The sequence below is a fragment of the Caenorhabditis elegans genome, chromosome IV (genome assembly GCF_000002985.6).
Source record: "Caenorhabditis elegans chromosome IV".
Classification (NCBI taxonomy): domain Eukaryota; kingdom Metazoa; phylum Nematoda; class Chromadorea; order Rhabditida; family Rhabditidae; genus Caenorhabditis; species Caenorhabditis elegans.
Window position 1 is genome coordinate 9,087,805 of NC_003282.8, and position 27,818 is coordinate 9,115,622.

At 34.2% G+C, this 27,818-nt stretch overlaps 10 protein-coding genes, 2 non-coding genes and 1 pseudogene across 18 annotated transcripts; 6 read left to right on the forward strand and 7 right to left on the reverse strand.

The window, feature by feature from the left end:
• Positions 1–789: 789 nt before the first annotated feature.
• msa-1 (uncharacterized protein) lies at positions 790–4,392 on the forward strand (the record flags this gene model as incomplete). 2 transcript variants are annotated; one of them, NM_001028427.6, is made up of 3 exons in its annotated part: positions 790–915; positions 2,444–2,673; positions 4,036–4,392. In NM_001028427.6, the coding sequence occupies 3 exons, from the start codon at positions 807–809 to the stop codon at positions 4,219–4,221; spliced, it is 525 nt and encodes a 174-aa protein (NP_001023598.1). The 2 variants fall into 2 exon arrangements, with proteins under 2 accessions (NP_001023598.1, NP_001255363.1); NM_001268434.3 differs by lacking the exons at positions 790–915; positions 2,444–2,673 and having other exon boundaries at positions 4,090–4,221.
• Positions 4,369–6,228, reverse strand: lpl-1 (Octanoyl-[acyl-carrier-protein]:protein N-octanoyltransferase LIPT2, mitochondrial). The gene is made up of 4 exons (NM_001348646.5): positions 6,032–6,228; positions 5,679–5,983; positions 4,899–5,014; positions 4,369–4,846 (listed from the first exon to the last, which is right to left on the reverse strand). The coding sequence occupies exons 1-4, from the start codon at positions 6,169–6,171 to the stop codon at positions 4,655–4,657; spliced, it is 753 nt and encodes a 250-aa protein (NP_001335548.1). The 5' UTR covers positions 6,172–6,228; the 3' UTR covers positions 4,369–4,654.
• mrpl-42 (Large ribosomal subunit protein mL42) lies at positions 5,759–6,652 on the reverse strand. The gene is made up of 4 exons (NM_069179.10): positions 6,585–6,652; positions 6,322–6,540; positions 6,032–6,225; positions 5,759–5,983 (listed from the first exon to the last, which is right to left on the reverse strand). The coding sequence occupies exons 1-3, from the start codon at positions 6,638–6,640 to the stop codon at positions 6,171–6,173; spliced, it is 330 nt and encodes a 109-aa protein (NP_501580.3). The 5' UTR covers positions 6,641–6,652; the 3' UTR covers positions 5,759–5,983; positions 6,032–6,170.
• Positions 6,653–6,747: 95 nt separating this feature from the next.
• Positions 6,748–7,849, reverse strand: icln-1 (Methylosome subunit pICln). Of its 2 annotated transcripts, NM_001026117.4 has the most exons (6): positions 7,726–7,849; positions 7,539–7,681; positions 7,435–7,494; positions 7,274–7,375; positions 7,083–7,231; positions 6,748–7,008 (listed from the first exon to the last, which is right to left on the reverse strand). In NM_001026117.4, the coding sequence occupies exons 1-6, from the start codon at positions 7,839–7,841 to the stop codon at positions 6,901–6,903; spliced, it is 678 nt and encodes a 225-aa protein (NP_001021288.1). In that variant the 5' UTR covers positions 7,842–7,849; the 3' UTR covers positions 6,748–6,900. The 2 variants fall into 2 exon arrangements, with proteins under 2 accessions (NP_001021288.1, NP_001379098.1); NM_001392361.1 differs by lacking the exon at positions 7,435–7,494.
• A 100-nt stretch (positions 7,850–7,949) lies between these two features.
• On the reverse strand, positions 7,950–8,427 carry znf-706 (the record flags this gene model as incomplete). 2 transcript variants are annotated; one of them, NM_069182.4, is made up of 3 exons in its annotated part: positions 7,950–8,143; positions 8,192–8,268; positions 8,324–8,427. In NM_069182.4, the coding sequence occupies 3 exons, from the start codon at positions 8,423–8,425 to the stop codon at positions 8,101–8,103; spliced, it is 222 nt and encodes a 73-aa protein (NP_501583.1). The 2 variants fall into 2 exon arrangements, with proteins under 2 accessions (NP_501583.1, NP_001294066.1); NM_001307137.1 differs by lacking the exon at positions 8,324–8,427 and having other exon boundaries at positions 8,101–8,143; positions 8,192–8,235.
• Positions 8,428–8,824: 397 nt separating this feature from the next.
• C01F6.15 lies at positions 8,825–8,912 on the forward strand. Its single transcript, NR_101943.1, has one exon. It is a non-coding gene; the product is annotated as an Unclassified non-coding RNA C01F6.15 (non-coding RNA).
• A 125-nt stretch (positions 8,913–9,037) lies between these two features.
• cpna-3 (VWFA domain-containing protein) lies at positions 9,038–11,562 on the forward strand. Its single transcript, NM_069183.8, has 9 exons — positions 9,038–9,163; positions 9,230–9,415; positions 9,503–9,989; positions 10,037–10,140; positions 10,360–10,606; positions 10,653–10,780; positions 10,826–10,988; positions 11,039–11,116; positions 11,163–11,562. Exons 1-9 carry the CDS (start codon positions 9,102–9,104, stop codon positions 11,268–11,270), a joined length of 1,563 nt encoding a protein of 520 aa, NP_501584.2. The 5' UTR covers positions 9,038–9,101; the 3' UTR covers positions 11,271–11,562.
• gldi-10 (AMP-activated protein kinase glycogen-binding domain-containing protein) lies at positions 11,438–13,788 on the forward strand. The gene is made up of 8 exons (NM_069184.4): positions 11,438–11,573; positions 11,626–11,737; positions 12,114–12,203; positions 12,252–12,746; positions 12,834–12,981; positions 13,031–13,156; positions 13,204–13,435; positions 13,503–13,788. The coding sequence occupies exons 1-8, from the start codon at positions 11,567–11,569 to the stop codon at positions 13,754–13,756; spliced, it is 1,464 nt and encodes a 487-aa protein (NP_501585.1). The 5' UTR covers positions 11,438–11,566; the 3' UTR covers positions 13,757–13,788.
• A 180-nt stretch (positions 13,789–13,968) lies between these two features.
• Positions 13,969–16,047, reverse strand: cyp-31A1 (annotated as a pseudogene). The gene is made up of 7 exons: positions 15,955–16,047; positions 15,565–15,908; positions 15,421–15,517; positions 15,279–15,373; positions 15,041–15,231; positions 14,517–14,998; positions 13,969–14,055 (listed from the first exon to the last, which is right to left on the reverse strand). Coding segments are annotated over exons 1-7 (1,389 nt in total).
• Positions 16,048–16,092: 45 nt separating this feature from the next.
• Positions 16,093–16,317, reverse strand: C01F6.14 (Ovule protein; the record flags this gene model as incomplete). Its single annotated transcript, NM_001268435.3, has 1 exon — positions 16,093–16,317. The coding sequence occupies one exon, from the start codon at positions 16,315–16,317 to the stop codon at positions 16,093–16,095; it is 225 nt and encodes a 74-aa protein (NP_001255364.1).
• Positions 16,318–17,161: 844 nt separating this feature from the next.
• On the forward strand, positions 17,162–19,803 carry fem-3 (Sex-determination protein fem-3; the record flags this gene model as incomplete). 3 transcript variants are annotated; one of them, NM_001268436.4, is made up of 6 exons in its annotated part: positions 17,162–17,468; positions 17,567–17,911; positions 17,957–18,035; positions 18,407–18,754; positions 18,837–18,927; positions 19,308–19,803. In NM_001268436.4, 6 exons carry the CDS (start codon positions 17,398–17,400, stop codon positions 19,538–19,540), a joined length of 1,167 nt encoding a protein of 388 aa, NP_001255365.1. The 3 variants fall into 3 exon arrangements, 2 of the variants coding, with proteins under 2 accessions (NP_001255365.1, NP_001255366.1); NR_056354.1 differs by having other exon boundaries at positions 17,398–17,468; positions 17,559–17,911; positions 19,308–19,540; NM_001268437.3 differs by lacking the exons at positions 17,162–17,468; positions 17,567–17,911; positions 17,957–18,035 and having other exon boundaries at positions 18,488–18,754; positions 19,308–19,540.
• A 1,323-nt stretch (positions 19,804–21,126) lies between these two features.
• aly-1 (Chromatin target of PRMT1 protein C-terminal domain-containing protein) lies at positions 21,127–21,949 on the forward strand. The gene is made up of 2 exons (NM_069187.8): positions 21,127–21,343; positions 21,393–21,949. The coding sequence occupies exons 1-2, from the start codon at positions 21,142–21,144 to the stop codon at positions 21,860–21,862; spliced, it is 672 nt and encodes a 223-aa protein (NP_501588.1). The 5' UTR covers positions 21,127–21,141; the 3' UTR covers positions 21,863–21,949.
• Positions 21,950–27,567: 5,618 nt separating this feature from the next.
• Positions 27,568–27,653, reverse strand: C01F6.12. The gene has a single exon (NR_056355.1). It is a non-coding gene; the product is annotated as an Unclassified non-coding RNA C01F6.12 (non-coding RNA).
• Positions 27,654–27,818: the final 165 nt, after the last annotated feature.

A 27,818-nucleotide genomic window follows, 5' to 3' on the forward strand; every position in this document is an offset into this window, starting at 1 on the left:
CCAAAATATTTTAACTTGATTAAACGCCATATTTACCTCAAAAATGTTTAGATTTTTCACATTTTAAATCAAAAGTTATTGTAAATTGCCAACTTTTTTACAAACTTGGAGTTCTTGAAAAATTTAGAACAGTGCTGCAGGACCCATATAATGTCGACATACATCAAATAATTATTTTACTATTCAATAAAGTTGCAGATTTGTTTTTTCAGAAATCCGGAGTAAATTCCATGAGAAAGTTCAGACGTAACAATCCCTAACATGAGCATTTCCAAACAGTCTCTGATGTTTTTTAAAAGTGTATTTGGACAATTGAAAAAAAAAAAAAAACTAGACATCAAAAGTTAATCATCAATTGATCCTTTTCAGAACAAAAAAATAAACAGTGTTGCTCACCAGTCCATAGCTGAACACTAAACATTTGATCATGCAATTCAACTTTCACATCATTTCATTTTCAACAGTGAGGGCAAAAAAAAACAGAAAACGATTTTTAAACAAATAAAAGTCACTCAATGGAATGAAAAGTTAAGAGAAGAATGAGAAAAAGTGCATTAGTAGCATGCAAAAAAAAACAAGTTTTCATGCTACCGTCATACGTCACAGGTTTACCAATAAATTTTCTCTTTCTGTTCTGGAACATTTTCGCCCCAATCTTCACTATATCGCATCAGGTATTTTGTTGTTGTTGTCTTCCTTTTCCCCTGTTTTTTCACATTTTTCTCTAAGCCTCTGTTTTAGAAACCGCAGACCAACGTTGGGCGGAGCCATGAGACTCCGCCCAGTTTTGGGACATTTAGAGGGGAATGGAAGGAGAGATCTCAAGTCAGTCTGTAGCCATGTTTGGAAGAGTATCTGCTGTTTTATTGCTTCTCGCCGTCTCAGCACATGCTGGATTCTTTGATGATGTTCAAGGTGAGTAGAAGTTTTATGGGTTATCTAGAGAATTCTGTTGGAAAGGAGAATAGGATTGATGAATTTAGAAGTTTCAAGAAATATTGGAATATGATTTTTATAATACACAGTTAATTTGCGATGTGTTCGTTATGAGCCTTGTGGCATGGTCATTGTGGGCGCACAATGCAAAAACTCGTGCACTGTGTGTAATGCAAATGGCCGTTGCCTTTCCGGTCCACGATCGCGTTGAATTCCATAGTGCTCAATGAGGAGTTATGTGCACATCGTGAATTAACTGTGTTTATATTATGTATTTATGTTTTATGGCAACTGCTTCTGACAAAGGTTTCTAGATAACTGAATAACAATTTAATCTGTTTCAAAGTATCTACATCAATCAACAATGACTTTTCAAGTTTTGTACAATTTACACTTTTGATTTTGGAGTTGAATATCAAAGTGAATGCCGCCTTTTCCAAACTTACATTAGGTTATTGCAAAAATCACCATTTTTGAGGTTTTTTTCTGTTGTAGATGGTTATCGGTCATTTGGAGCAATTGGGATATGATATTTTTCAAGTGTTTCTTGGCAATCAGACCAGAGGATTTAATTGGATTTTCGATGATTTTTTAGTGAATAGATCTTTTTTAGTGAATAGATTTAGTGAAAATAACAGGCCAACCATCAAGTTTCCTCAATTTACTCAGGGATTTCCTTCCCCACTTCCTTTTTTCCTGTTCCCTATTTTCTTTTGCGGTGTCGTATTTCATCTTATCTGTCCGTCTGCATCCTTGAGCCACACTGGTCTTTAGTCGGCTTATCCGAATAAAAGAAGGATTTTCAAAGTATTTGTGAATATATTTGAAAGATCCAAAAGAATTAGTAGGATAATCAAAAGAAGTTGTTTTTGAATAATAAATACAGAAAAAAGGATTTAGTCGGTACCAAATACCTGGTCAATGGTCTCTTTTCTAGGCGAGCAAAAAAGGTTTCTGAGAGGGGAATGTTTTGGATGAACTATGGTCAACTATGGCATAAACATGTATAGGGAATTTGTAGGCAAGGTTAAAAGTTGATTTCTGACCTCTTCCTGAGAACCTTCAAAGGATCATGTAGTACTAGAATACAAATAGAGAAAGAGAGAAGTTTCAAGACGTTATACTTTTGATATTTGAATATTGTTGAGTTTGTTTTGATATATTGGTATGTACCGACATAGTTTTGAGTATATTTTCAAATTTTAATAAAATTTGAAACAATTACAGAAGAGGTAGGAACAGAATTTGTCCCCACAAAGACCCATCAATCTTGCTTCCTTGTGAAAAAAGATTTATGAGCTTCTTCTTCTTCTACTACTTGCTCACTTAGTTCCGTGCTCTTTTCCAAATAGATTCACAAAATAGATAGACCAAAAGACATTCTAATCCGAAATTCTTCAATTCATCAAACACTATCTTGCGGGCTCCTTTCATTCAATTTAGTGTCCAATCAATCAACAAGGCTATCCAATGAATATCAAATGAATTACTCTATTTTCTGTTTCAGGAGTCACATCTGATGTCGGAAACTTCTTTTCAAATCAATTCCAGAATGCGAAGGATTTGTTCTCAAATGATCAAAATGAATTAGAGAAGAATGTTCAAAGAGTCAAGGATTTATTGACTGGATTAAAAGAAAAAGTGAAGGGATTGGAACCATTGGCAAATGATGCACAGAAGGAAACATTGAAGAAGGTTGATGGATTCCTTGCTGAAGTATCAAGCTTCCAGTCAGAGGTAAGACAAATATTCAGAGTTTGAACAATTGTAAAATTGGTGATTTCAAACAATTTCCACCAATTTTAGTCTAAAAATAATAGTATATTCTCCCTTTGCCATTCTTTTTTGTTCGCATTCACTCCAATTATTTTCATTGTCTTCCTGTTCCATTCATTTTTCTATGCCTACATGACGAAAAGATTTGTCATCTCCATGGCACCTGTGGAGGTAAAAACACATGGAACTGGTTGAGTAGAAGGACGAAATAGAGAAGGTCACGTGAATATGACCAGGCAAATGGCCGGTCAAACAGATGGCAGTAAACATTTTGAAAGAAAAAAACATTAGTGACACTGTAGAACGATCGAAAACAAGGCGATTTTGTTTGTTAGAGGTTTTTGTAGAAGTGATCAAATACACAGATATCGTGACGCCATAGAACATAGTCGATTAGTTGAAATGTTTCTTACAGTTTCTTTCTCGATGGGTCTCGCCGCGAAAATAAGTACAATTGCTGAACATTCCGGGTGAGACCCATAGCAAAACTGATGGGAGATCTAGATATATATCTTGAAGATTTCCAATTTAAAATCTATTTCCCATATCCTAAACTCTGCTCTTTTTGTCCTCCAAAACCGGAGGTTCAACCTTCCCCCCAACATTTTGGTTTCCGTTTGAAAAAACATATCGAGAAAGGTTTCAAAACCTGTTTTCATCTCCTTTTTCTCTCAATTATATATGTTTTTTTCTTTCGAGGTTTGGGTTAGGAGGTTCAATGGAGTTGAGTGGGAAGTAGTCAGGGCAGATAGAAAACAACTTACTTTTGTGGGGGATAATTGTCGAGGGAAACGAGAAACAAAAAAAAATAGAAAGGGATTGGTGACAGAATAATAAAAAATAATAATGATGGAGCTTAGACATAGGATACAAGAAGACATTAACTACTAAAATGGAGATACGGTAGATATTAAAAATGCATTATCGAGATGTGAAAATTTGTGATTTTTGTCGGAAAAATACGGTACTCGAAAAGGTGAAGGTGTGCGCCTTTAAAGAGTACTGTAACTTGAAACTCTTGCTTCCGCGGGCCTCTGATTAAATTTTCATAGTTTTTTCGAAATAATCTATCAAGCTATTGTAACGAGAAAAAAATATGAACGTTGAACAAAAACCACGCAGGAAGGAAGACTGAAATTACAGTACTCTTTAAAGGCGCACACCATTCAACAAATATTGTAACTTCGAGACCGGGCACCGCAAAAATTGTAAAATTTCATATCAGGGTAATAATATAGCTTTAGCCGACTGAGTATTATCTAAAATAATTTTTCTAATTTAAATATTTTAACTTGAGCATCAACTAAAATATACTTTTTTCAGGTCAAGGAAGAGGGATCCGCCAAATTCGAAGAGAATAAGGTTAAATGGCAAAATATGGTCACGGAAATGTTCGACAAGAGTGGTCTTAACAATGTGCTCAAGCTCGTCGGAATGCAGAATTCTGCTCCAAGCGCATTCATTTCAGCCGCTTTTGCTCCAATCTTCTATATGATCTTTGTACGTTAAATGTTTGACTTTTACGAACTTTTTTCTTTTTCCCACTTTCAAATTCTCCAATCGAGTTTTCTCATTTTTTGTATTTTGCCTTGCTTCGCCTCAATCCTCATACTTTTAGCCTAAAATGTATCTCTTTTTTGTAAGTAAATAAATAAATCAAATAAACACGTCGCTCTATTCTCCTTCTTTTTCTTCGTCTTCGTCGCATTCGCCCTTCTCATTAGGAAGTCTCTTGGGACAATATGGACAAATGTTTCAAAAATTGCATTTTTAGGGTGACAATTGGGAACAACAACGACCAAAATTTGAGTAGCGAATTGAGTAGGGAGTACAAACAATTAAATGAACAAAGAACAATGGCGATTTGGTAATTTCTATAAAATTCTAATAAAAATTGAAAAATCTAGAACTAAAAACTAAAAACTAATGGAAGGAGATGAAGTTAACTAGAAACAACATTCGTAATTTTTAAATTGGAACATGTCGAATAATCATTGGGTTCATTGAGAAGGCATTCAAAGTTATTGGCAAAAGCGTTCAGAAGAATAGGACGAGCATCAGAAACGGTCACATTTCGGGATGTTTCCTGGGATAAGGAAGTAGTGGAGACTCCTTCGATACCACATCCAACAATCTAAATATTTATTTTGAATATCAAAAAAACACAAATTTAAGAAAAACCCCACATTATCGAACCATCTAAGGTCAGTGTTACAATTTATTGCGATCCCGTGATACGATACTCCACCAGAGACAGCAATTCCAATTGCAGCGAGTTTACGTTCATTGGATACCCATACACCTGGAAATCTTTGCATTTAAATTTCAAATGCCATGCTGGCCTATTTTTACAAAGAAAGAACAAAATTTTTGAAGAATACTAAATGAAATGATTTTGGAAATAACACTACTACACAGCGCAAAAAATACGGTATCCGGTCTCGACACGATGAATTTGTTTGTTGATGCGAAATGATGTGCTCCTTTTAAGAGTACTGTAATTTCAAAACTTTCGTGGCTTCGGAGTTTTGTTGATTTATTTTTTAATTAATAAACTAAAATAAAACACTAAAACACATAAACTCTTTAAAAAAATCCTGAGAAAATTATGAAAAATCAATAAAAATTAAATTACAGTACTCTTTAAAAGAAAATTTCGCATTTAACAATAATTCGCCGGGTCGAGGTCGGAAACCGTTTTTTTTTCACAGAAATCAAAAAATTTTGGGTCTGGGTAATATCAAATTTCAGATTTTTCCGCACTTTCAAAGTAAAATTTCACTTTTTTAAAATTATGCTTATAATTCTTGATAAAACCAAATGAAATTTGTTTCATTGTCATATTCGTCAGTGCACAATGATTCTTTTAAAAAATTAAATGAGAAAAGTGTGTAATATAGTTTTTTTTGAGTAAATTTTAAAATTTTGGGGCAACTGTAGATGTTTCCATGTTTCCAAAGATTTACCTGTATTCGCAGTTCGGCCAACATTTTTGATTCCAAATCCCTCTGTCGCTGCATCTATAATCGTTTGCTCTAACTTGTCCACAAAATGCCTAACACCTAGTTGCTTGATTGAAATTCTGCGAACATCGCAAATTGGATATAGAACAAGTTGCCCAGGTCCATGAAAAGTGATGAGCCCTCCACGAGATGTTCTATGAAATTCTGCACCAAGTCTCATCAACCTTGTCTCTTCTTCTTTTGTATAACCTTTACTTCGAATGCCCACTGTATAAACCGGTGTGTGTTCGAGAGCCAATATAAAATTTCTGAAATTGACCGAACATTGAAGCTCGAAGCAAAAAAAATAGTCTTACAAAGAATGTGTTTCAGATTTATTCGCTTTAACCAAATCTACATATTTTTGTTGTTCTTTCAATGCGGCACCATACGAGATCTGACCCAAATCGATAGCATTTACTGTTGATTTTTGACGAAGTAGTGAGGAGAGACGCATTATTTACGACGTGGAATTGGAGCAGCCACGTTGCGGAGGCGTTCTTCGCGAGTTCTGAAACGATCAGGATATTTAAAAATTTGTATTAAAAATGAAAAAAATTAATCTATGTATACGAGCAAACTGGATTGCATAAAAACATGGGCATACCTGGAATACCACTCGTGCTTGCTCGTGTAGAAAATGTCCTTGAGCTCAGCGTTAACTGGCTCGCGTGGAATGGAAGAAGCTTTTGCTGCTGCTGACAAACGAGAGCTTTGATCCTTTTTAGTCAGTGAACCGAGATCAATTGGTTTCGTATGCTCGTATGGAAAATGTTGTGGTGGATGCCAGGCAGCAATCGTTCCGTTTGCACAAACTACGACTTTCCTGGAATAAATTGAAGTGGCGGTTGAAAAAAAACAATTATTTACCTCGGAGAATCAGATGAAGCGAATCGATAAGTGATTGAAAATAAGTTTCTCAGCATTTCCTCATAGATCTGAATTATTTTTGTTTTTTGCTGAAAGGTTTTCATTGCCATAGATAGTAAAATCTGAATTCAACACGAAGAAAGTATAGAGTAGTGGAAGAATAAAACCATTCTTTTTTAGAAAACAAATAGTTAAAAAGCGATTCAATAAATTTCAAAATTTGTGAAACACGGGTCAATAACAACATGGAATATTTTGAAAGAAAGATCGATGAGAAAACGGGGTAAGATATTATGAAAAATGAAAATGTGTTGGTTTATTCCATAGATTCATCTTCGTTATGATGGTGTTGATGTTGATCGCCTCTTCCGAAAATTCTCTGCATATTGGCAAGACCTTCCTCACTCATTTGCATATGATCAATCTGGAAAATGTAATAATTGGAAAATTCACTATCAATCTCAAGCGCTTGGGGGAGCGCTCAAGTAAATATCTTACATTATCAGCTGTGAACCACTGTCCAGATTGTCCTTGTCCGTCGTCACCCATCTCTTCTTCCATTTCCTCTTCTTCGTCGTCATACATAGGATCGTCTTCTTCTGGATTTTCCTCTTGTCCAACAGCGATTTGATGGTAAATTTGGCTTACTGAAAACGAAAAATAGTTTATTTGTTTTATTTATCACTCACATGAATCCTTGTCATCTGGAACAAAACGGATTTCAAGTGCTGGTTCTTCCTCATCATCATCACTTTCTTCGTCTTCGAGCTCTGCAGCAGCAAGTTCCAAGCCTGCAAAGAATCTTAATTTTAGCAAGGATCCGGTTGAAAAAGAAGGCGAAGACGTGTACCTCTCTGCTCGTCATCTTCCTGTATTGTCCTCAGAACAGGCGCACGTCTCCGTCTTCGTACTAAAAATTAGAGGTAAAATCTGAAAATTGCCGATAATGCATACCTGACTTCCGCTGATCAACCATGACAAATATGTGTTCTGATGGGAAAACGGAGACGTCAGTGGATATGGCATGAAGAACAATTGCTGGATAGGCAACCGAAAATCCTTTTGTTCCAGCGGCCGAGCTGATCCAGATAACTGCACTGAAATTAAACATTATTTCTTCACTGTTACTAGAAAACCGTACCTATCGGTAATGTAAAGGGTTCCGTTTCCAAGTGAGTCAATCTTGAAGAAAGCCTGTACATTGGTTGTGGCAAGCTTGATTCCTTCAGTTGGCTGGCTGACTTCAGTGAGAATCATGTTTGCTTCTAAAACTTTGTTTGAGTGATAAATATTAAGCAGCGTAAATTGAGATAGATAAATTAAGATTGAAACTTTGCAAGACAATAAGAAAGTTGGTAAAGTAAACATAATTCGATAAATTTCATTAACTGCAGCCATTCAAAATTTAGAAAAATGATTATGATCGAAAATGGTGCGGTACAGAAAATAAAGTGTTTTTGGGACTGAAAGAGGTGACATGGAGTGCATTTTCGAAGAATTCAATATTACTGGGTGCTCAAGCTTCAACGAGTTCTGCTGGAAGTGGGCTCTTTGGGTGCCTGCAACAATTTGTTTTTTTAATTTCACGAACATTTTAATTCGCTTACTTGTTCTCGAAGTGTTGCTTGTAAGTTTTTGGATCTGGCATCATGGCAAGACAGACGGTACATTTGTGATTGAGTGCCTGAAAATCGTTTTAAATGAATTTGCAGAAAACACTCCGATTGAAATGAAATCACCTTGGCAGCTGCAGCTTTCTGGTCGATTCCGGCTTTTCTTGCGGCATCAGCCTTCTTTTGATTCTTCTGTTGCGATTGGATCTTTTGTTGACCACGAGCCATTACTAAAAATATGAAATTTTAATCGTCATTGAAAGGAAAAGGCAGAAAATAGGCAAAAATGGGAAAGAAGTGCATAAAATTCGAAAGAGAAGTGCTCACGAGAGTCCGCAAACACGGTGACGAGGAAGTGCACACAATTTTGCCTCGAATTTCAAGAAATAGCAAAGGATGAGAAAATTGAACTGGTTTTAGGAAACGGCATCAGTGTTTGCTGAGAAGACACTCAAGAAAGTTCTATATTTTGAAATATCTCACCACTTTATTGATTTTCTTTTTGGAAGCGTATTTTTATTCACAAAAAATTATAAAAAATTATGAAATACGCTTTAAAAATCATTAGAAAAAATAATACAACTTTTTAAAATCAAAAAGAATTAAAAATGGCTCAAGGAACACGCGTCTAGCAGGAGTGGTCTTGCCACGAAATACAGTTTGTAGTTGCAAAGAACTTTATTCAAAAAAACACTCCTGTGTCTCACAGCGACTTTCGAAATATACTGTGTTTCCGTGTACTCCTCGTAGACAATTTCTCAAATTTTCAGTTGTTTTTCCTAATGGCGCATATTTAGATTTTATATCATATAAAAATAATAAATTTTGTCTTTTTGACAGGCGAAATTCATGAGTCATCGATCGGACGACATATAAAAGTGTAAAAACGACCTCAAGTGTGTGCATGCTGCTCGTTTCTCCCGACAAAATGGCGGCATACGGAATCGAGATAACTTTCGCTATTCGGTGAGCATTTTAACGATTTTGAGTATATTCATTATTTAAACATTATTAAAATTACTAATTTTTAAGAAATGCTCGGTTCTATCCATCAGCCGATGGCGTTAGCCTCAAAATATTCAGTTTGGACAAGGACATGGAAGTTGTTGAAAAAGTTGCTGAAACCGAAGCGATTTATGGACAAAGTGACGCATTTTTCACAGAAAAGTTAAATCTAAACTACAGGATTGAAAAAATGCAAAGATATCGAGTTACCATGTATGTTTTACTTCCGAAAATCAATCGGAAGCTGAAAAATAATAGCAATAAAATTAATAATTTTTTCTTTAAAAACTCATATTTCAGAAATGTACTAAACTCCTCCACAAAGACAATTATGGGATCAATGGGTACTGCCGATTTCGATATTTCTATGATGTTCGCATGTGGAGGACGTCTCATTCTCCTTATCGCTTCACCACTTGCGCCATGTTCTCTGGAAATTGTTGGAAAAGTTCCAGATTATTATTCCCAGTTTCTCCGCATTAGGTTTTCTGGAAATTATTTGCACAGTCCTTCGGATGTTATTCCACTTCAACTGTATTACATTCTCTCAATTCCCACTGAAGAACGGACAATTATGTTGTACAAATCGGAAATGTTGAGAGAAACAAAATATCCAGAATGGGCGGCATTTAGTATTCCTCTGTTTCTGCTTAATTATTTTAATGAATCATCGATTCAACTTCATGTATATAATTACACACCAAATCATGATGATCAACTCGTTGGACACTGTACAACTACTCTCACACAACTACAACAAGGTGTTGGGCATTTTAATTCTTACATGGTATGATTTTTTGTTTAAAATATATTTATTAATTAACAGTTTTTCAGCTGATGGAGCCTAATGGGAAACGAATTCATGAAAAGACTTGCATCGAATTGAAAGAATTGAGCTTGGAAAATGGTCCGACATTTTTTCAAATGATGGAAAATAAGTAAGAAAAACTGGTTTTGGAATGGAACACTTTCCGGTTCATAACAATAGTTTTCATGCTTAAATTTACAATTACACTTTGAAAATTTACACTTTGCTTTATATTCAATTTTATATTTATAAAATTGACATACTTAAGCTGAACAAATAAAATGTACAAAAAACCAATTAATGTATTTTCAAACTTTTTTTTTCGTTGTAATAAGTATTTAATTTTCAGTGTGAAGATTCAATTAACGTCTGCCATCGATTTGACTGCATCAAATGGAAATCCTGTAAACCAATCTTCTCTTCATTACATCCATCCTCATCAACCATCTCCATATCTCGAAGCACTTCTTCAAACAGTTCCCCCACTTCTTGCTTATCTTCCAAATCCTCAGAATCCTCATATTGGAGCTCTTGGGTTCGGTGCAAAAGTTCAAGTTCCTGGAGGTGCTCTTCAGTTATCACACTGTTTTTGTTTAGTAAGTATTTGTTGAAGCAATAATCCATATATTAAATGTTTTACAGAATGGAACTCCAACTGATCCACGTGTAGAAGGTTTGGGAGGACTGCTAAGTGCTTATAGAACTGCAGTTATGGGTCTTCAACCATTTGCACCAACAGATTTTTCAGAAGTTATTTATTTTATGTCAAAGTAAGTTATGCGAGATTTCAGTTGATATGTAAAATTTGTATTCAGATTCGCAAAAGCTGAATCTCGTCGTCATGTTGGTCTCTACTTCGTTCTAATCATCTATTCAGATGGTGGCCCTGCCAATGCACTTAACATGAAAAGATCAATTGATGCAATAGTTGATGCATCGCCTCATCCAATGAGTATTATCGGAGTTGGAATGGGACAGGTTAGATACTTTTTTTTAATCTGGGAAACATCCTAACAACTAATTTTTAGGATCGAGATCACAGTCCGATGCGAAATCTTGAGAAACTGACATTGAAACATTCCGACGGACGGCTTCTCGTGCGACAGGTAACTCTCTTTTTCAAACTGACCGATCAAAAATCAATATTTTCAGAACTATAGCTACGTAGATCCGTCGGACCTAGAATCTAGTGATGTGTTAGCAATGATCCCGATTCAAATGGCTCAGTGGAAACGGATGTTCCATTTTGATCCGAAATAAAACAAATGTATCCGAAATTTTCTTGCACTTCTCCTATTTGTATTTTTGTTTTCTTGCAATTTTCATCATTTTTCATGTATTTTGTGCCAAAATTCGTAACGCTCAAATTATATATATAGATGTACGTAACCCAGTAACCTATAATTCCCCCTATTCAATCACGGGTTTTAATCATGTTTGCTTTTTTCATAGATTGTTCAATTTTTCATAGAATTCATTTATTTCTCACATTTTATCCGCTGGTTTGTTGTACTCATTTTCCTCATCATTTCCAATAAAAAGAAACGGTCGATATCATGTTTGGTGAGCATTTCAGAAAGCTGCCAGTTTGATTTAATCATTTGTAAATGTTCAGGTAATGAAAAGAGCGAAGAATCCGGAAGTTCTGGGTTTGGTTTAGCTGAAGTTAAAAAGGTTTTCCAGTGGATTCTCGGATGCACTTATGCGAAGAAAACATTCAAAACTAGGTCAGTTTTCGTGATCTGCGATTAAAATATTACCTAGATGCCAAATTTTGCAAATATCATTCCACAAAAACGGTACTCGGTCTCGACACGACCACATTTATGTTTGAGGCAAAATAATGTGCACCTTTAAAGATTACTGTAATTTCCGATCTTCGTTGCTGCGTCTTTTATTAATTTTTCATATGCAATTAGACGAATAATTACAGTACTCTTATCTTTAAAGGCACACTCCTCTTGAACTTACTGTTGTTAGCAAAATTTTGTCGCGTCGAGACCGGCTACCGTACTTTTGTGGAAAATCCGAAAATTTCTGTAATATCTCTGTATTATTTTGAATTGCTTTTTGAGAACTGATCCGTATTTTGAATCTTTACAGAATTTCTGAAATGTTTCATTTTGCTGATGCTCCGCACATTGTCGTGTATGAGCGAAGTGAGGAGCGACCATGGTATTCGATGGTTGGAATGTGAGTTATTACATGATCAATCAATTATCCATTCTTGAAAATTTTCAGAATAATTGCAGTTCTCATTGTAGTTATGAGTCTCTATTACACACTTGAAGCTGGATACCGTTCAATTCGAAAACTCATGCTTTCAATGCTCCAAGATCCGCAACAGAGTACTGTATCCACTCCAAGATGTCTATCACCAACAAACATGGGATCCAAGAAATCTTCGCCTCAAACTCCAAAAACTCCGGATGTGATTCGTCAAAAAGTTCCGATGAATGAGCCAGTCAATTGTGTGTTCATTCGACCAGTTATTCCAAAAACTATTCCAGAGGGTACTGTAGCCGTGCCGAATTTGAATTCGGAAGAAGATATTTTATTGGATAGAGATCATTGTATTGGAGAGAAAGGAAAAAAGATAAATGGAAGTTTAGAAAAAGACAAAAAAGTGAAAGAAAGTGGAAAGGAAAAAATTAAAAAAGAAACTAAAAAGAGTCCACAGACAATGACACTTGATGAAGTTCAATTTGATGCTTCTTCCAATTTTAATATTCGACCGTAAGTTTGTCTTTTTCAACAGGCTTTATGTATTGTATATTTTAATATGTTTTAGTTTCAAATAATCCTTGAAATTCTCAACTTCAGAACCATGGCACCATCTCCAAATGTCCACACTGACAGTACTCAACCATCGAATCGTAAATCAACTGGATCTGATGATTCGAATATTGCAAATGCTCCAAACTCTTCACACTCGGAATGTGATCAAATTAATGAACGGGTTTTGAAACAGGTATTCACAATATTTTAAATTATAAATACATTTCTGAGTTTAAATTTAGATTGCTGGATGCAGAAATCTTGATGAAGATAGAACGGATGCTGGTGCATGTGATGCCATTTCTCCGCAAGACTCTGGAATGGATCTTCACGGTATTTCGAATGATTTTTTTGGGAAAATTCAAGATGTTCGTTATTCATTTTCACTTTTTGATGCAGAGACGTGATTTTTTAGATTATCCAAGCCCAACTTGGAGATTCTAATATTTTGGAAGCCACTTCCGATGAGAATCTTTCGGAAATGTCAATGGTTACAGAAAGTCTCATGTCTAGTTTAGCTGAAATTGAACCATCGTTTATTGAGACTGATGTTCAAGAAGCCTCGGAAACATCATCTCACTGTGAGCCAAACCTAGGAGCAAAGCAGACTGTTGGAAATGAGCAAGATGCTGATATTGTTATTGATGGTCAGTTCTTTTTTTCACCATAGAACGGTTTAGACAATTTGCTTTTGATTCATTGTCTTTTTTCCAGATTCACATTTATTTGCTGAATCTGAAAATGAATGCAGTGGAAGCATCCTTGTCAAAGGTGGACAACAGAAGGTGTTGTTCCGTTGGACAGACGAAAAACCGACTACTGTAGATTCCGTTACATTGACTGGTTCATTTTTTGGTTGGAATATGAACATTCCGATGAAAAGAAATGAATTGAAGATGTTCGAAGTTTGTATTGAATTGCCGGATGGAATGCATGATTACCTCATTAATGTCTACCGTTTTGATTAGTCCAATTTTTGTAATAAATGTTTTGTAAAAAATTTTAGTTTTCAAAAATGTTATTTACTTGAATAATACTTCATGACCCGGATGGATCATTTCCTTTGCATGTTGATGATTTCTCTTGAAAAAAGCAATTTCCAATTTATCATGCAATAAAAACATAATCTCGAATAATACTATAAAACTGGCTATTTTCAAATTTCCAAATTATTTCGAAATCATGGAGAGGCGATGGGACGGCGTCTGGTGAGCTTCATGTGGATTGGAGTGACCGGGCGAACGATGATCTCCATTTTTGGACGGACCTGAACAATTTTAGTTAAAATTTAATTTTTACATGTTATATTTTCAAAGTACCGTCGATTGGGGAATCCCCAATGGGGATAAAAAAGGCTAATTAAGCTTTTTTTATCCAAAAAATTGAAAACTATTGTAATTTATCTATTTCTTCGCTAGAATTTTCTCATTTTGCAATTAACAATTTCTTTCAAAAAAAAAACGTAATATGAAAAAGTTTACTTTTGTTGTGACTGAAAAAAATTTTACATTAGAAGAAACATTTTTTAAATTCAAAATAAAAAGTAAAACTTTCTATATTCTATTTTCAATAGTGCCTATTTATGAGAGCAATTTAAAATTGCAAAATGAAACATTTCAGCGAGAAAATAGACATCGCGATAATTTTCAATATATTGGATACAGCTTAAATTGCTTAATCATACAAAAAATGCAAGTCTCCCCAATCAGCGGCGCTTTCAATTTTCACCTCGTGCATCAACTCGACAGCTTTTATATTGAAATTTCTCAACAAATGAGCCATGATGACCTTCTCTTCCATAAGTGCAAAACGTTGACCGATGCAATTACGGCTTCCAGCTGAGAATGGGATAAAGGCGAATGATTTTCGACCAATTGAGTTTTCAGGATGGAAACGATCCGGATCGAAAACATCAGGATCCTTCCATTGAGCAGGATCGCGGTGAACAAGGTACAGGTTGAGCAGAAAAGTGACTCCTTTTGGAATATTAAAGCCTCCAATTACTTGATCATCACTCAGTTCTCTCGTAATAATTAAAACAGATGGAAAGAGACGCAGAGCTTCTTTCAATGCACATTCAAGATATTTCATTCTGGAGAGATGTTCAATAGTCACATCTTCATCGTCGCCCATTACTTCATCCAGTTCCGCTTGAACTTTTCTCTGAACGTCGGGATGATTTCCCAGAAGATGAACTGCCCACATTAATCCTGTAGATGTTGTATCGTGACCCTCTAACATGAATGTGTTACCTTCTGCTTGAACATCTGTTTCGTCCATTTGTCCACTGTTTACCATTTCGAGAAGAAGATCCAGGAATGCGAGACGACCTTCCATCTTATAATCATTCTCCTGTAGTGCTTATTTTCTCTCGCCAATCAATTTCTTCGTAAAATCATGGAAAATATGAAGACATTTTTCATGCGTCCGTCCGTCCTCTGTTCTAAAAATACAAATTAATTGACCTTATTAATGATAAAACTACCGTACAAATTGTAAATAAATGAATTCCACATCAAAGGATTATTTGTTCGCTTTGAAATCAGTTTATTGATTGTGTGCACTGCCCATACATACTCGTTATTCTGAAAAAGTATTTAGAAATGTTGAGATTAGAGTTGTTTTCCCAAACCTCAGCGAGTTGAGCGCCGATAGCTATTCCCATGGAAGTTTCGCAGATGATATCAAGAGTACAAAGGGCGATAACGGAGAGAACATCAACTCTTTCACTGAAAATAAACATTTGAAATAAGTAATTATAAATTGAAATTCTCACTCTGCACCAAGGCAACACAATTTCTGAACCAAAATCTTCAATAAAAGAAAATCAAAAAAAGACGCCATTGTTCTTTCTGGCTCGTCAAAATACTGATTCCAAGCCATGGTTCAAGCAAAACGTATGCGAACCCTGTTCAGATGTTTCGTCGACGAGAAAATTGCTTCAACAAGGTCGCCAGAGTAGAGCATCAGGCATGGGAATGGACCAATCCACAGAAGACACATTCGTGGATCTGGATATAAATATCCCATTCCAATCACTTGGTTCATGAATCCCTCTGGATCTGGCTTGGTGATGAGTCCGTGACCGATGATTGGGTATGATCGTGGCTGATTGAGATGCTGAAAATTTATTGAAGTTATTCATAAATTTATTTTGAAATCAAACCTTCAAAGCTTGACGCATTCTCAAGTGTTTGTAGAGCAGCCAAGCGATCACCGTCGCCGAAGCCAGAAGTACAGCGAGGATGATAACCCCCATGCATATGATGAATAAAAAAATATTAAATAAAATAAATGTTTATTTTCATAAAAACTGGACAAATTTCATATATGGACTTATCGGAACAAAAAGAAAGAAATAATAATAAACCAAAAAATTTGAAAATCTATGATAAAACCTTTCAGATAACTTCTCCACAGTCGGTGATGACGCAAGCCTTGGAACCCTTCGTGTTTGATTTATTGAAGGCGATGCGGGAGACAACTTCGGTTCCAGCCAAAACTTTACCAAATGCCACGGTTTTTCCATTCATCGATTCATATGGAAGAATCGAGATGTTGAACAACGAGCTGTTATTGTCTTCTTTCAATCAATTTTCCTGAAAAAAAAAGCTGATTTCAGATGCGGATATTCATGAAATAAAAAAGCAGATGAATAAAAATAAATAAATTCCCATTTCAGTCTCTCAATTTAGAAATGCTGAAAAACTGACCATCGGCAATATTCCCGGATTTTGATGCATTTCAAGATACTTTTCATTTTTGAAATTCTTTTCGGCAAAAAACGTATGGGTCAAACATTAGCCAAATAAATATTCTGAAAAGTTAGTTTTTGATAGCATCTTTTAAGCTGGATTTTGTCAATTTATAAAACTTTTAGATGCCTAAACATCACTTACAAGATTGAAAGCCCAATGAAAAAAACTAATGTTCAAATGAGTTAGCAATGGAGCGCGTTTACGTTCTTTGCGCGAGCTTCGAATTTTTCTGCTTTTATTTTCAGAAAAAAACACTTTCTGAAGTTTTTCAGTTTTCCTTCAATTTGTTATATCTGGTTTCATGCATTTTTTAATCGTAAGAAAATTTCATATTCATTTTAGTTTATCGAAATAAGAATTACTGTTTTAAAAATTAAACAGAATTGAGAAAACCACAAACTAAGCGCCCTGTGTTATTTTTTAACCAAAATTTCTCAGATTTTAAAAGATATTCTGAATTGATGCGAAGTAATCGTGTTTCTCTAAATTATATTCTCAGTTATTCTAAAAATTCCCCTCCTCTTCTCACATGCTCTTTTCCTAATTCTCAATGCAATTTTTCACAATTTATATTATATTCACAACCAAAACTATATTACTAATCGAAAATTGCAGACGCTGTCCGAACAGTTGTAGGAGTGGTGTCGGGCGACGTCAACGTCTCGAAACAGAACCAGGACTGCGAACGCGGAGAATTTTGTCTGCACTCTCTCCGAAGAGAGTGCAGAGAAAACCAGAAACGGGTAGTAGACCACCCAGTCGGTTAACTACGGTGGATTGGAAGAAGTGACCAGCAAGAAATTTCAATGTAAAAATAAGAGAGATTTCCATTTATTTCAATTGTAACTGTAATGGAGGTGGATCCGGGTTCAGATGATGTAGAAGCTGACAGAGAAACGAGAGCTCAGAAACTAAAATTAAAGTAAGTTAAATTTTTTAATGTTTTTTTTTGTTGAAATTGTTTTAAATTCTTTAATTCACATCCAGTCAAACTAAAATGATCAAAAACTAGGTTTTCAGAAGAAATGTCAAATTCCGTGCACAAATGAGAAGATTCGACGAGTACTGTGGAGTGACTAATTTAACAGTAGATGATCTCAATTGGCCTTTAATATCTGGAATTCCTTTACAAAGACAACGATTGACAGGAGCTACGTATTATGATGATAGTCTTCTCGATCAAAATCCTTGGGATGAATTTTCAATTGATCGATTTCTTGAAATTACTTCAATTCAATTAATAACAGCCGGTGCTGGATATGAAAGGAATGATGAAATTACTCGATTCGTTTTTCAAAGAACAATGAAGACAATTGTAACTTATTGCAATTTTATGTATGATTTGGCAAGGCGGAACGGGAAAGTGTGAGGCGAATCTGAAATTTTATAAAATAAAATTTTAATTTTCAGTCAAATAACTCGATTCGAGTTGCAAGATTTGATTCATCGCGATGAATTTCGGTTTTACATGTATTTTCGACAATTTTTAGTGAGTTTCCTTGTTTTATCATAAATTAAAACAAGCTCTACTTACCCGATTTTTTTTTCGATTTTTGAACCAAAAAAGGGATATCCGACTCGACACGACAATTTTTAGTTAAATAAAAACGGGTGTGTGCCTTTAATAAGTACTGTAATTTTAAACTTTCGTCGCTGCGGAATTTTCTTAGTTTTTCGGAAAATTGTTTTAATTAAAAAACTAAAATTACGCAATTACCAAAAAAAAACAGGGATTTTAAGAAATCAGGAAAACATGTAAAAACCGGTGAAAATTTAACAAAAACAAAATCTTGAAATTCCAGTACTCTTCAACGGCGCATTTCCGTTTGTATTTTACTTTTTTTAAAATCCTAATTCCAGCCCAATCCGGATCCGAATTGTACGGCCTTTTCCAATCACTACACGTCTCTTCTTCATACACTCTATTTCAATATTCCGGGAATGCCACAGTTTTGGAACAATTCCCAAATGTATAATTACGCTGCTACCCGTGGTCAACGCCTTGTTCAAAATATCGCCGCTTTTTATCCACCCGAATATTTTTGGAACGAAGATGAATCCAAGTATCATACTACGTTTGTGGTTCCACGTGGCACAGAGTTCTCAAAGTTTTATGCTCGAAGATTTCATGAAGCACTTGGAATGCCACCACTGGAAAATGAGATTATTACGGTTTTGGATTGGCTTGCGAAGCTCTGCATTTTGGAAGTAAGCATTTTAAAAATGTTATTTATGTACTCATATATTAATTTAAAGCTTTTAAGCGTTAAAAACTATTTTACATTTGTAGATTGTATATCACACAACGATTTGGTGCGACATAACTGGATTTGGAGGGCTTCCACGTATTGAGCACTATCGTTTAGCCATGGAGAATGTTGGTAGGAATTTATTGTTAAAATAATTTAAAAGTATATACATGACATGTTTTTCAAAATATAAAACACAATTTTTTTAAAGCGAAACTTTAAAAAATCATCAAAAGTCGAATAGCGTAAAGGGAATTTTTGTTTTCATAGTCGCAAATTTCTAAATTCTACAACAGAAAGACAAAAAATCGACATAAAAAATCCATCGTTTGAAAACATGCTTTTTCGATTTTGGCATTTTTTTGTATTGAATTCAAACCCGGATGTTAGCAAAAATTTTTAAAAAATCACGTTTTCGGTATTACTAAATTCTCCACATTTAAAAAGAGTCCATTCTGAAACTTTTTCGATTAAAAAATTTCTTTCACAACTATGTTTTGTTCTAATTTCAGAAGACATCATATTCGACTTGGCAATTGATGATTTCTCAATTTCCCGTCTACAGTTACAAATTTCGCCGTTTGAAATCTCTCGCTACTCACCTCTAGATGTATCTGGTTATTATGAAACAATTAAAAGAAAAAAAGATATTGAAGAATATCAAAATCGTTTCTATGAAGTTCATTATTCTGATGATGTTCGGATTATGAATGTTTATGCTACTGATTGCTCCAGGAAACGATGATATCAATTGTTATAATGATTTGCTTTTAATTTTAATATTATTTCATTTGAAAGTCTAACTCTCTATATTTTACCCAGATTTCCTATTTAATATCACCGATTTGCCTTCTATCTCACTAACGCTTCTTGTGTCATTCACTTTCGAATCCTCTGGTTTACATTTTGAAAAATGTCATAATGGTACACTGCTAAAAAAAGCTGGTTCCATATCACTTTAATTTGTTTTAAGATTTGTTTAATTTAAAATAAAGGTATAGATAATATCGATTAAGCTGCTTACAATTGGTTAGACGCTACGCAAGTGCGCTCTGGTAGACAAACAATAGCATCTGTTGAGTGCGCAGTTGGTTTACACTCATTCAAATGTGTACGGGTGTGGCATTCGAAACATTTCGAATGAAACACTAAGAGTTCCAGTTGCTTTTACGAGTTTTTGTGTAATTTTCAGTTGATTTAACGTTTATTGCTCATTGCTAGAAGCCGAACTACAAAAAACCCACTATTTGGCAATTAGTCTACTACGACTCAATTGGTAAAATATTTCGAAAGTTATATTTTTCCAATATAACCATCAATTTCATAATGTAGCATCTTTCCTTCAATTTTTAATATTTTTTTGTCATTCTGAATAAAAAAGTACAAAAGTCATGCTGAAAAGGATACATATCGATACAATTCCACATGAATATAATTTGAATTTCTATTCAACTGATATACATTACACATATTCGCGTGTGCTAGAAAACTCGTATTTTCCCATTCGATACATCATCTGCCAACTTTCTTAACAATCCCAAGATCGTCACCCTTTCCTCCACAGCACCAGTCCCGCCTTTTTAACAACGATCTGTTTTTAATGGATGCTCGATCTATATGCATTAATTCATTCTATCATTCATTTACCGAGATGGTCATAACATATTTCATTTATTTATGGTTTTTTTTGCTTTTCCAATGTATTATAGTTATATGAAATTCTCTGTAGTTCTAAAGTAAGTCGCATTTTACCAATCTTTTGTATATATTTTTAAAGCTTTGCTAAACTAAGAAAAATTATACAGGCTAGATTTTTCTAAACTTTATAATTTACAATCTTTAAATTTTGATGTCCAAGTTCCTCTTGATAAGAATCGAGCACTTTATAAAGAAACTACGAATTTAATAATCAATCTTCAACAACTCCCCCAAATTGGTAATTTCTGTGTTTTATTTTTTGATGTCACCTACCTATTCTAATTAAAATAATACTATCTCTGCCAATTTGATAAACGACCTTTCCCATCTTCTCCGAAGTTCCAAGTAGCCATCTCCAGATACTCCATCCACCTAGTCTATCGATTGAAAAGTCTTCACTTCCAAACGCTGCGTTTACCTATTTCCCCATTCTCAGAGAATATCCCACACAGAGTCAATCATTCATTCCGCCGACTTGGTCTCTTTTCCATTTCATTATTTTAATTTATGTACAACAATAGTCAATTGACTATATTAGTTCTCTTATTGCCATTTGCTCACCCTCTTTCAATGTTACATCTCAGCTTTCTACATTCATTGCCTTCAATCAATTATTTATGAATCAAATTTCAGAGAACTTCTATCAAAATGGCTCGTGCTATTGCTATCGATGCTCCACTTTCCGCTGGAATCAGAAGAACAAAGAAAAGTCCAATCAAAAGAGCATCAGTTGGTGGAGTTAAAAAGAGATTCTCCACTGGAACTGCTGGACCATCAAGAAGACCAACTGCGCAACCAAGACGCCAAAGTGGAGGAATCAGAACAGTTGACAGATCTATTCCAGCAAATGGTAAGTTATAAATGCCATTTTGCTCTTAAGTTATGGTTAACATTTCCAGAAAACCGTGAAGTACGTATCAACTTGTCAAACTTGGCCCACACCGTTCACTCCGGGGACCTTCGTCAACTCTTCGCTGAATTCAAAATTCGAAACGTCTCCGTGAACTTCAACGAGCACGGAAAACCAGTAGGAACCGGAGATGTGACTCTCCCAAAACGTCACGCTGATCGTCTCATCCAAAAGTTTGCCGGAGTCTCACTCGACGGAAAGGAGATCAAATTCGCTATCATTGATTCAGCAAATATTGCAAACCGTGTCAAGTTCCCAGAAGCTCCAAGAAGAGCTCCATCAAATGGAAGACCAGCTCAAAGAGCACCAAAAAGGCAGAATGTTAAATCAGGAAAACCAACAGGAGGGGCTGGAGCTCAAAAGAAATTGAAGGCCAAGAAGCCAAAGAGAGAAGCTCAACCAAAGAAGACACTCGAAGAGTTGGATGCGGAGCTCGATGTGTATATGTCAAAAGCCTAATAATTTAATTTAATCCAAATTTTACTTGTTTGTTCTCATGTTTTCATAACTTATAATTTTGTACCTAATAAAAACATCAAAAGCTAGAACACCCGTGTTTCGTGTATTTAAAAAGAAATCATATTGAACGGCGAACAAACGGTAAAGCTAAAATCTCCTCGTAAACAAAGTAATTTCATTATTATATTTGTTCAAAATTATTTTTAAAAAACATTAAAATGAATCAAACCAAAAAAGGAGGTGTCGATAGAAATATATTAGTTCCCATATCATCCCTTCGTCAGTCAAATGGAAATGCCCATTTCAATCGTTTTTAGGCGGTACGTGATCAAACACACACTGAAAAGAAGTGCCAATTAGGGATGCGAACGTTCATTTATTTATCTCTTTTGTCATTTGATGGTGCCCATAAAACTGTTTTCTTTCCGTTTCAAATGTGATTATTATGCTTCTTCTTCATTGCTTACTCTTGTTCTTTCATTTAAAAACTACAAATTTATAGTGAAATCATTCAAATTGTTTGCAAAAACAGAGCTCTGTCTCTCTATTTTTTCTTTGCAAATTTATTTTCATCATCCTGTTCCACTCTTTCTTCGTTTCCGCCGAGAAATCCACTTGACCCATAATCAATCATCAAAATACACTCGAGCGATCCTTTTTTTTGAGTTTTGATGAGATTTTGAACTTTCTTGAAATGGTTTTTATTTTTCTACTTTAGCATGTGTACTGTTCACATTAGATTTGGAGTAGCGACAGTGGGGAAATTTATAGCAAGAATATCAAAGAAAACACCTTTGGAATATTAAAAATACATTTTATTATAAGTCAAAAGTACGAACTATGAATACTCAATACTTTGAAATTTTTGAAAAACTAAAAAAAAAGACGTTTAAACGAAGTTTATTTTAAATTATTTTTAAAATAATTTTCCAGTGTAGATTAGAGTGTAAGGTAATGTAAGGGCGATCAGAAAACTCCAAATTTCAAAAATTTGTTAAGTTGCCAAAACTTTAAATCATAGTATTTTCAAATTGTTCATAGGGTTTTTGATTACGGTACTCTATCATTTCGGAGTGTATATTTTTTTAGTTCAAAAATATACTATTACAAGGAGAAAACATTACTCATATACTAAACGTTTGGTCTTTTCATTTTATACAATTACATCTTTCACAGTAGTTAAGCGTACTTTAAATTAATTAAAAACAATTGTTTACTCTATTAAAATGCTCTGAAACTCAGAAATTCTCCACAATTTCTTTGCCAGCTTTTACATCAACCTTAGAAATTATTCAGATTTTATTCATAAAGTTTCTAACGTGGATTAAGAAAGATGATATGGCCGTAACACTGTTGATAACTTGCTGAATGAGAATAATTGTTGTTTTTTGTACTTATATTCAGCTTCACCCATCTAAAAAATCACTGAAAACCTACTTCTCTCAGTTATTGTAAACCTTGTTGTATTAGTCAGAGAGATGGAGAAATAGAGTGATTGATGATAACAAAAAGCGAAAACGATTGATAACATTGTACATATTTACATACGTGATTACATCTTCAGAAAATTTCTTTGCTACTCAGAGACTTGGTAATAATTCCCGAGGAAATTTGTTTCTATTGCATATTATTCAGAAATAAAAATCCTGATGGTCGCGTACGGTTTGTGGTATTTAGGCTTCTCCCACAATTTATGTTTGTAATGATTTTACATATGTGTGGGAAATCATTGTTAAATCGTGACTTGATGCAAAAAAGTATGAATGTTTTTTTAAAAAGTTAATAGAAACTACAAACATTAGATTTGAAGCTTCATGTAATAGTCCTGTTAGACGAGCTTCAATATTTAATTTGTATTCCTTTTTAGTAACTTAAACTCCGAAAAACAGCTCATCAATAAAAAGTTCTCTCGACAACAGCTGAATGAGTATTGTATTACATTTATAAACATACTTTTCTCCAATCACTATTAGTCATATGTGTATCTGTAAGTGACTGACGCATAAATTAAATGTGTTCAATTTAGAATTTTGTCACTGTCACCGCGCTCACATTTGCATATAACGCTGGGAACTGTTTAAAACTTTTTATTTTTAGTATACTAGTAAGTATGTAATTCACGGAAAATATTAAAAATGCTTCGAGATTTCAAAAAAAAACTTTTTTGTCTTCGATCGGTATTATGGTCTAATATTATGCCATTTGCTCTCTAATTTCAAATTTTAAATGGGCATTTTAACGTTGAATCATTATGTATTTTCAATAATAATGTGTTGCTTAACTTTACGAAAAAAAAACTATTGCAAATGTCATTTTCTGAATTTTGAAGTTATATATTTTCTCACAATATTTAAAATTTACTTTTATTTTGAAATAGCAATTGCTATAGACATCAATAGTTTTCCTTGATTTTCCATAATTGATAACCATATCCGTTCTCCCATGATCTTCTTATCTTCCGCTTAATCCTCCCATATTTTTGTCTGTTCGGATTACATCACCAACATTCCCTCTCATCACTTTCTCTCTTTGATTCCGGTTAAAAACGAAACGAGTTGCATTTCAGTGATAAGAGAAAGCAAGTGGTCAATAGGAATGGTATTAAGTTTTTTGTTCGGAAAAAGAGAAATCGAATGGCATGGCATGATTATGATGACAGATATGATAAGTGTGACAATGTTTCCTTTTGCATAGTTTGTAGGATAAAAGTGTTCGCAAGAATTTTTGCAGAGTAGTTTGAAGATAATTTGATTTAAGATAGATTATCAGGTAGTAGTTAGCCATATGTGTACCACTAGTAAAAGTTGTTGAAAGTCGTATTCCAAAAATATAAATCTTTGAAACAGGAAATGTTTGTTCTCGATCTTTAAGAACTTTGTGAGAAATAGTATAAACCACAGCCAGAATGAAAGTGAGGATTTTTTCTCATATCAAAAACCTGACTCGAGATATTGAGCTATTTTCAAAAGAATCAAGGCGGTAGGCAGACACGTAGGCAGAGAGCGATAACGCAATAACCTAGGAATAAAAATGTTCCTGCCCAGTCGAGAAGCCGTCAGTTTCTTAGAACTCTCATTGTCCGTTTAAAAAAAAGAGTGATCTGATTTTAAAAACTCACTGTTTCTAAACTGTTATATATTCATTTGAACAGCAGTTTTTTGACAGTAGAGACATGGTTTGTGGTTAAATTGAAAAAATAACTTTCTGGAAGAAATTTGAGTATTGGCACTGACACTGTAAGTGGTGAGCTACCATAAATGTGCGATTTTACAATATTTGCACATGCATGTACATGTTCACCATCTCATCTATGTCTGTCTCTTTTCTCCGTTTCTTAAAATTTATGTAAATTTAGAATTGCATTGTTTTCCCTCATTTCTTCGCTAAAATTGTGCACTCAACCGTGCCTGTTACCTGGTTTTTTGCATAGGAAATATGCAGATTGCAATCGGTTTAAATTCAATCTCTACCTTCTTTCCATTTTTCACTTCCAAATCCAATTTGTCCATGAGAAGTCGAACGAATAAAAACCTGATAGGGCATGAATGATATAACATTCATCTTTATCATTTTTATCATCTTTTTCCGAATTTTTTTTTGCCATTTTTGTCCGTTTCGAACGCATTTTACAGAGAAGCAAAAAACTGTTTGACCTGAATTCCTAAACAGTACAGTTTTCGAATCTTTTCGGAATACTTTTCCCTACTTTGTTCATATTTAAAAAAAAGAAATTAACACAGTATGTAGCAATAGGAATATTGAAAAATATATTTCCCACTCCTTATATTGTATCAACTTGAATTTGTCATTGATTTTGAGATGAAAAAAGCTTCAAAATATTCAAGAATTCAAGACAACTTTTACACCGTTTAAACACATATTTTAGATTCAGTTTTGAAATTGTTTGTCTACAAATGTACATAACGGCGTAAAATCAATTGCTATCAAAGAGTATTTATTTGTGTGCTTGTTTTGGCGTGTCAGCCGTTCCTTTTCCTGGTTCTCACCATTATTCTCTTTTTTGGCCAGTTTTGAAGTTTGAGGTGACGTGGAGCTGATCAATGTTTTTGTTTCTATTTTTTAAAGGACCAGCCTACTTTTGCAAAAGTCTAATGGGTTCAGCTGAAATGGTTTTTTATAAAACCAAAACGTTGGGAGGAATTTTCGCTTTTTTAAGAGTTAAACATTTTTATACCGTTGTAATATTAACTGAAAACCAATCTCTCCATAATCCACAATATATCTCTTACATCTTTGTTTTTTTTTTCGTTGAATTTTTGAATAAGCACTCGACATAATTTTTTTCTTCCTCTCATAATCCTAAATAACTTGACCGGTTGAAAAGTAACACCAAATTCAGCACTAAAAAAATACAATGTATTCAAAATTAAATGTTTCCTAAAAAGAGTTTTCTACCATTTCCTCCATGATCTTCTGTTATACCTTCAATGTTTGTTCAAGCTTCTTCTTTTTTGTTATCATGGATGTCGCCATTCAATATTATTCACTGTTAAAATATTCCCACGATCTTTCCATCTGTCCACCTTTGGAGCCTCAACACACGTTCCCCCCACACAACTTCAACAAACAAAAGTGCATGAGGATGCGTCAGCATCCATTACTCACATCTTAAAGCTCTTTTCTCTCTCTCTCTCTCTCTTGTTATGTCGGTGTTCTTCTTTCATTTCTTCATTATTGTTATTATTGTGGCATTTAAATTCTACATTCCAGCACTGGAAATAAGTTAATTATTTTTTAAGCGTATGCTTCGATTTTCTCTTTTTCATAAAAGTCTTCATTAGTGAATAAGAGTAGAAAATAAATAGATCTCTAAAAGTCTATTAATGTTTTGGTTTCACACTAATTTTTTGCCCGACTTTCCGAAAAATTTGGCGAAAAGATAGTTTGAAATTATAAACTCACTTGCATTTAAACTGACACTTTATTTTCAAAAAATGATATCTAATTATTGGTTTTAAGATTCAGTATTCCCGTTCCATATAACTTCCCGTTTTAAGTATGAAGTTCGATATAATTTGCACTAAACTGAAACATAAATGTCAACGAATTTAATCGTCTTATCAACAAGTTTGCAATCAGTAACGTTTGCCACCAGTCGAATATTAGTCTATAAATTCATAGCTCCAAATGTTACCTTATTCGTATAAAATAGAACCTCAGTTTATACTTTTTAAAGTAAAAAACATTTAAAAAAAAAGGGAAAATGTGTGAAAGAATGCATTTCCTGTTAAACAGTTGCAATTAAAACATACCGTAGGCATTTTTGAGAACGTCTACATAAATGTCCTGATGTTTCGATAGTAACTCGGTTTGCTGTTCTTACTATGATTTGATGGCAATCTAGTAATAATTCCTTATCCTAAAGGAAATTATCACTCGAGCCACACTAAAGGTTACGGGAAAGTAGGCGTAGGTCGCTTTCAAGGCGAATTACAAGAACAAACTTCTGAGTAAGTCATTTTTTCCTTGAAAGTACCAGCGGAACCATACCTGTTTATTCTAAAAAAATCGTATTTTTAAAATAAAATGCCACCTTTGACACCGTACTTCCGATAACTAAAACTTACTTTCTCAATGCAATTATTCTCGCTTCGAAAGCTGAAAAAACGTTAAATTACCCTTCTCGCTAGCCTCTTTTCCACACTTTTCACTTTCTCAGTCTCTGTGTTGTTCTCCTTTTTCCTGTAAGAAAGGAATAGTACCAATTTGTTCTTCTTCTTTTTCTAATATATCTACTTCTTTTTTTCTATTCTACTTGAATGGATTTGCAAGATGCATGAACATCAACAAACAATTGTAGTATGTATACAAGTATTTTGGTTCGACTGTTTCAGTATTGATATTCAACATTTTCCCAACGGTTTATTGTTTTTCTGACTCATTTTCTTTTTTTTTGTTGAAAAATTATATAGACTCCTTTAGACGGAATTTTTAA

Coding starts and splice junctions, on each gene's coding strand:
- lpl-1 (NM_001348646.5), bottom strand. CDS start 6,171: ATGCGTCTCTCCTCACTACTTCGTCAAAAATCAACAGTAAATGCTATC. Junction 5,984..6,031: donor AAATCTGAAACACATTCTTT/GTAAGACTATTT, acceptor GGTCAATTTCAG/AAATTTTATATTGGCTCTCG. Junction 5,015..5,678: donor TGGCCGAACTGCGAATACAG/GTAAATCTTTGG, acceptor AAAGATTTCCAG/GTGTATGGGTATCCAATGAA.
- mrpl-42 (NM_069179.10), bottom strand. CDS start 6,640: ATGCTGAGAAACTTATTTTCAATCACTTATCGATTCGCTTCATCTGAT. Junction 6,541..6,584: donor GCTTCATCTGATTCTCCGAG/GTAAATAATTGT, acceptor AATTTATTCCAG/GAAAGTCGTAGTTTGTGCAA. Junction 6,226..6,321: donor AAGCACGAGTGGTATTCCAG/GTATGCCCATGT, acceptor TGATCGTTTCAG/AACTCGCGAAGAACGCCTCC.
- icln-1 (NM_001026117.4), bottom strand. CDS start 7,841: ATGATTCTCACTGAAGTCAGCCAGCCAACTGAAGGAATCAAGCTTGCC. Junction 7,376..7,434: donor GGAAGATGACGAGCAGAGAG/GTACACGTCTTC, acceptor GATTCTTTGCAG/GCTTGGAACTTGCTGCTGCA. Junction 7,009..7,082: donor AGTGGTTCACAGCTGATAAT/GTAAGATATTTA, acceptor TACATTTTCCAG/ATTGATCATATGCAAATGAG.
- cpna-3 (NM_069183.8), top strand. CDS start 9,102: ATGCTGCTCGTTTCTCCCGACAAAATGGCGGCATACGGAATCGAGATA. Junction 9,164..9,229: donor GAGATAACTTTCGCTATTCG/GTGAGCATTTTA, acceptor CTAATTTTTAAG/AAATGCTCGGTTCTATCCAT. Junction 9,416..9,502: donor CAAAGATATCGAGTTACCAT/GTATGTTTTACT, acceptor CTCATATTTCAG/AAATGTACTAAACTCCTCCA.
- gldi-10 (NM_069184.4), top strand. Junction 11,738..12,113: donor AAGAAAACATTCAAAACTAG/GTCAGTTTTCGT, acceptor GAATCTTTACAG/AATTTCTGAAATGTTTCATT. Junction 12,747..12,833: donor TCCAATTTTAATATTCGACC/GTAAGTTTGTCT, acceptor TCTCAACTTCAG/AACCATGGCACCATCTCCAA.
- aly-1 (NM_069187.8), top strand. CDS start 21,142: ATGGCTCGTGCTATTGCTATCGATGCTCCACTTTCCGCTGGAATCAGA. Junction 21,344..21,392: donor CAGATCTATTCCAGCAAATG/GTAAGTTATAAA, acceptor TAACATTTCCAG/AAAACCGTGAAGTACGTATC.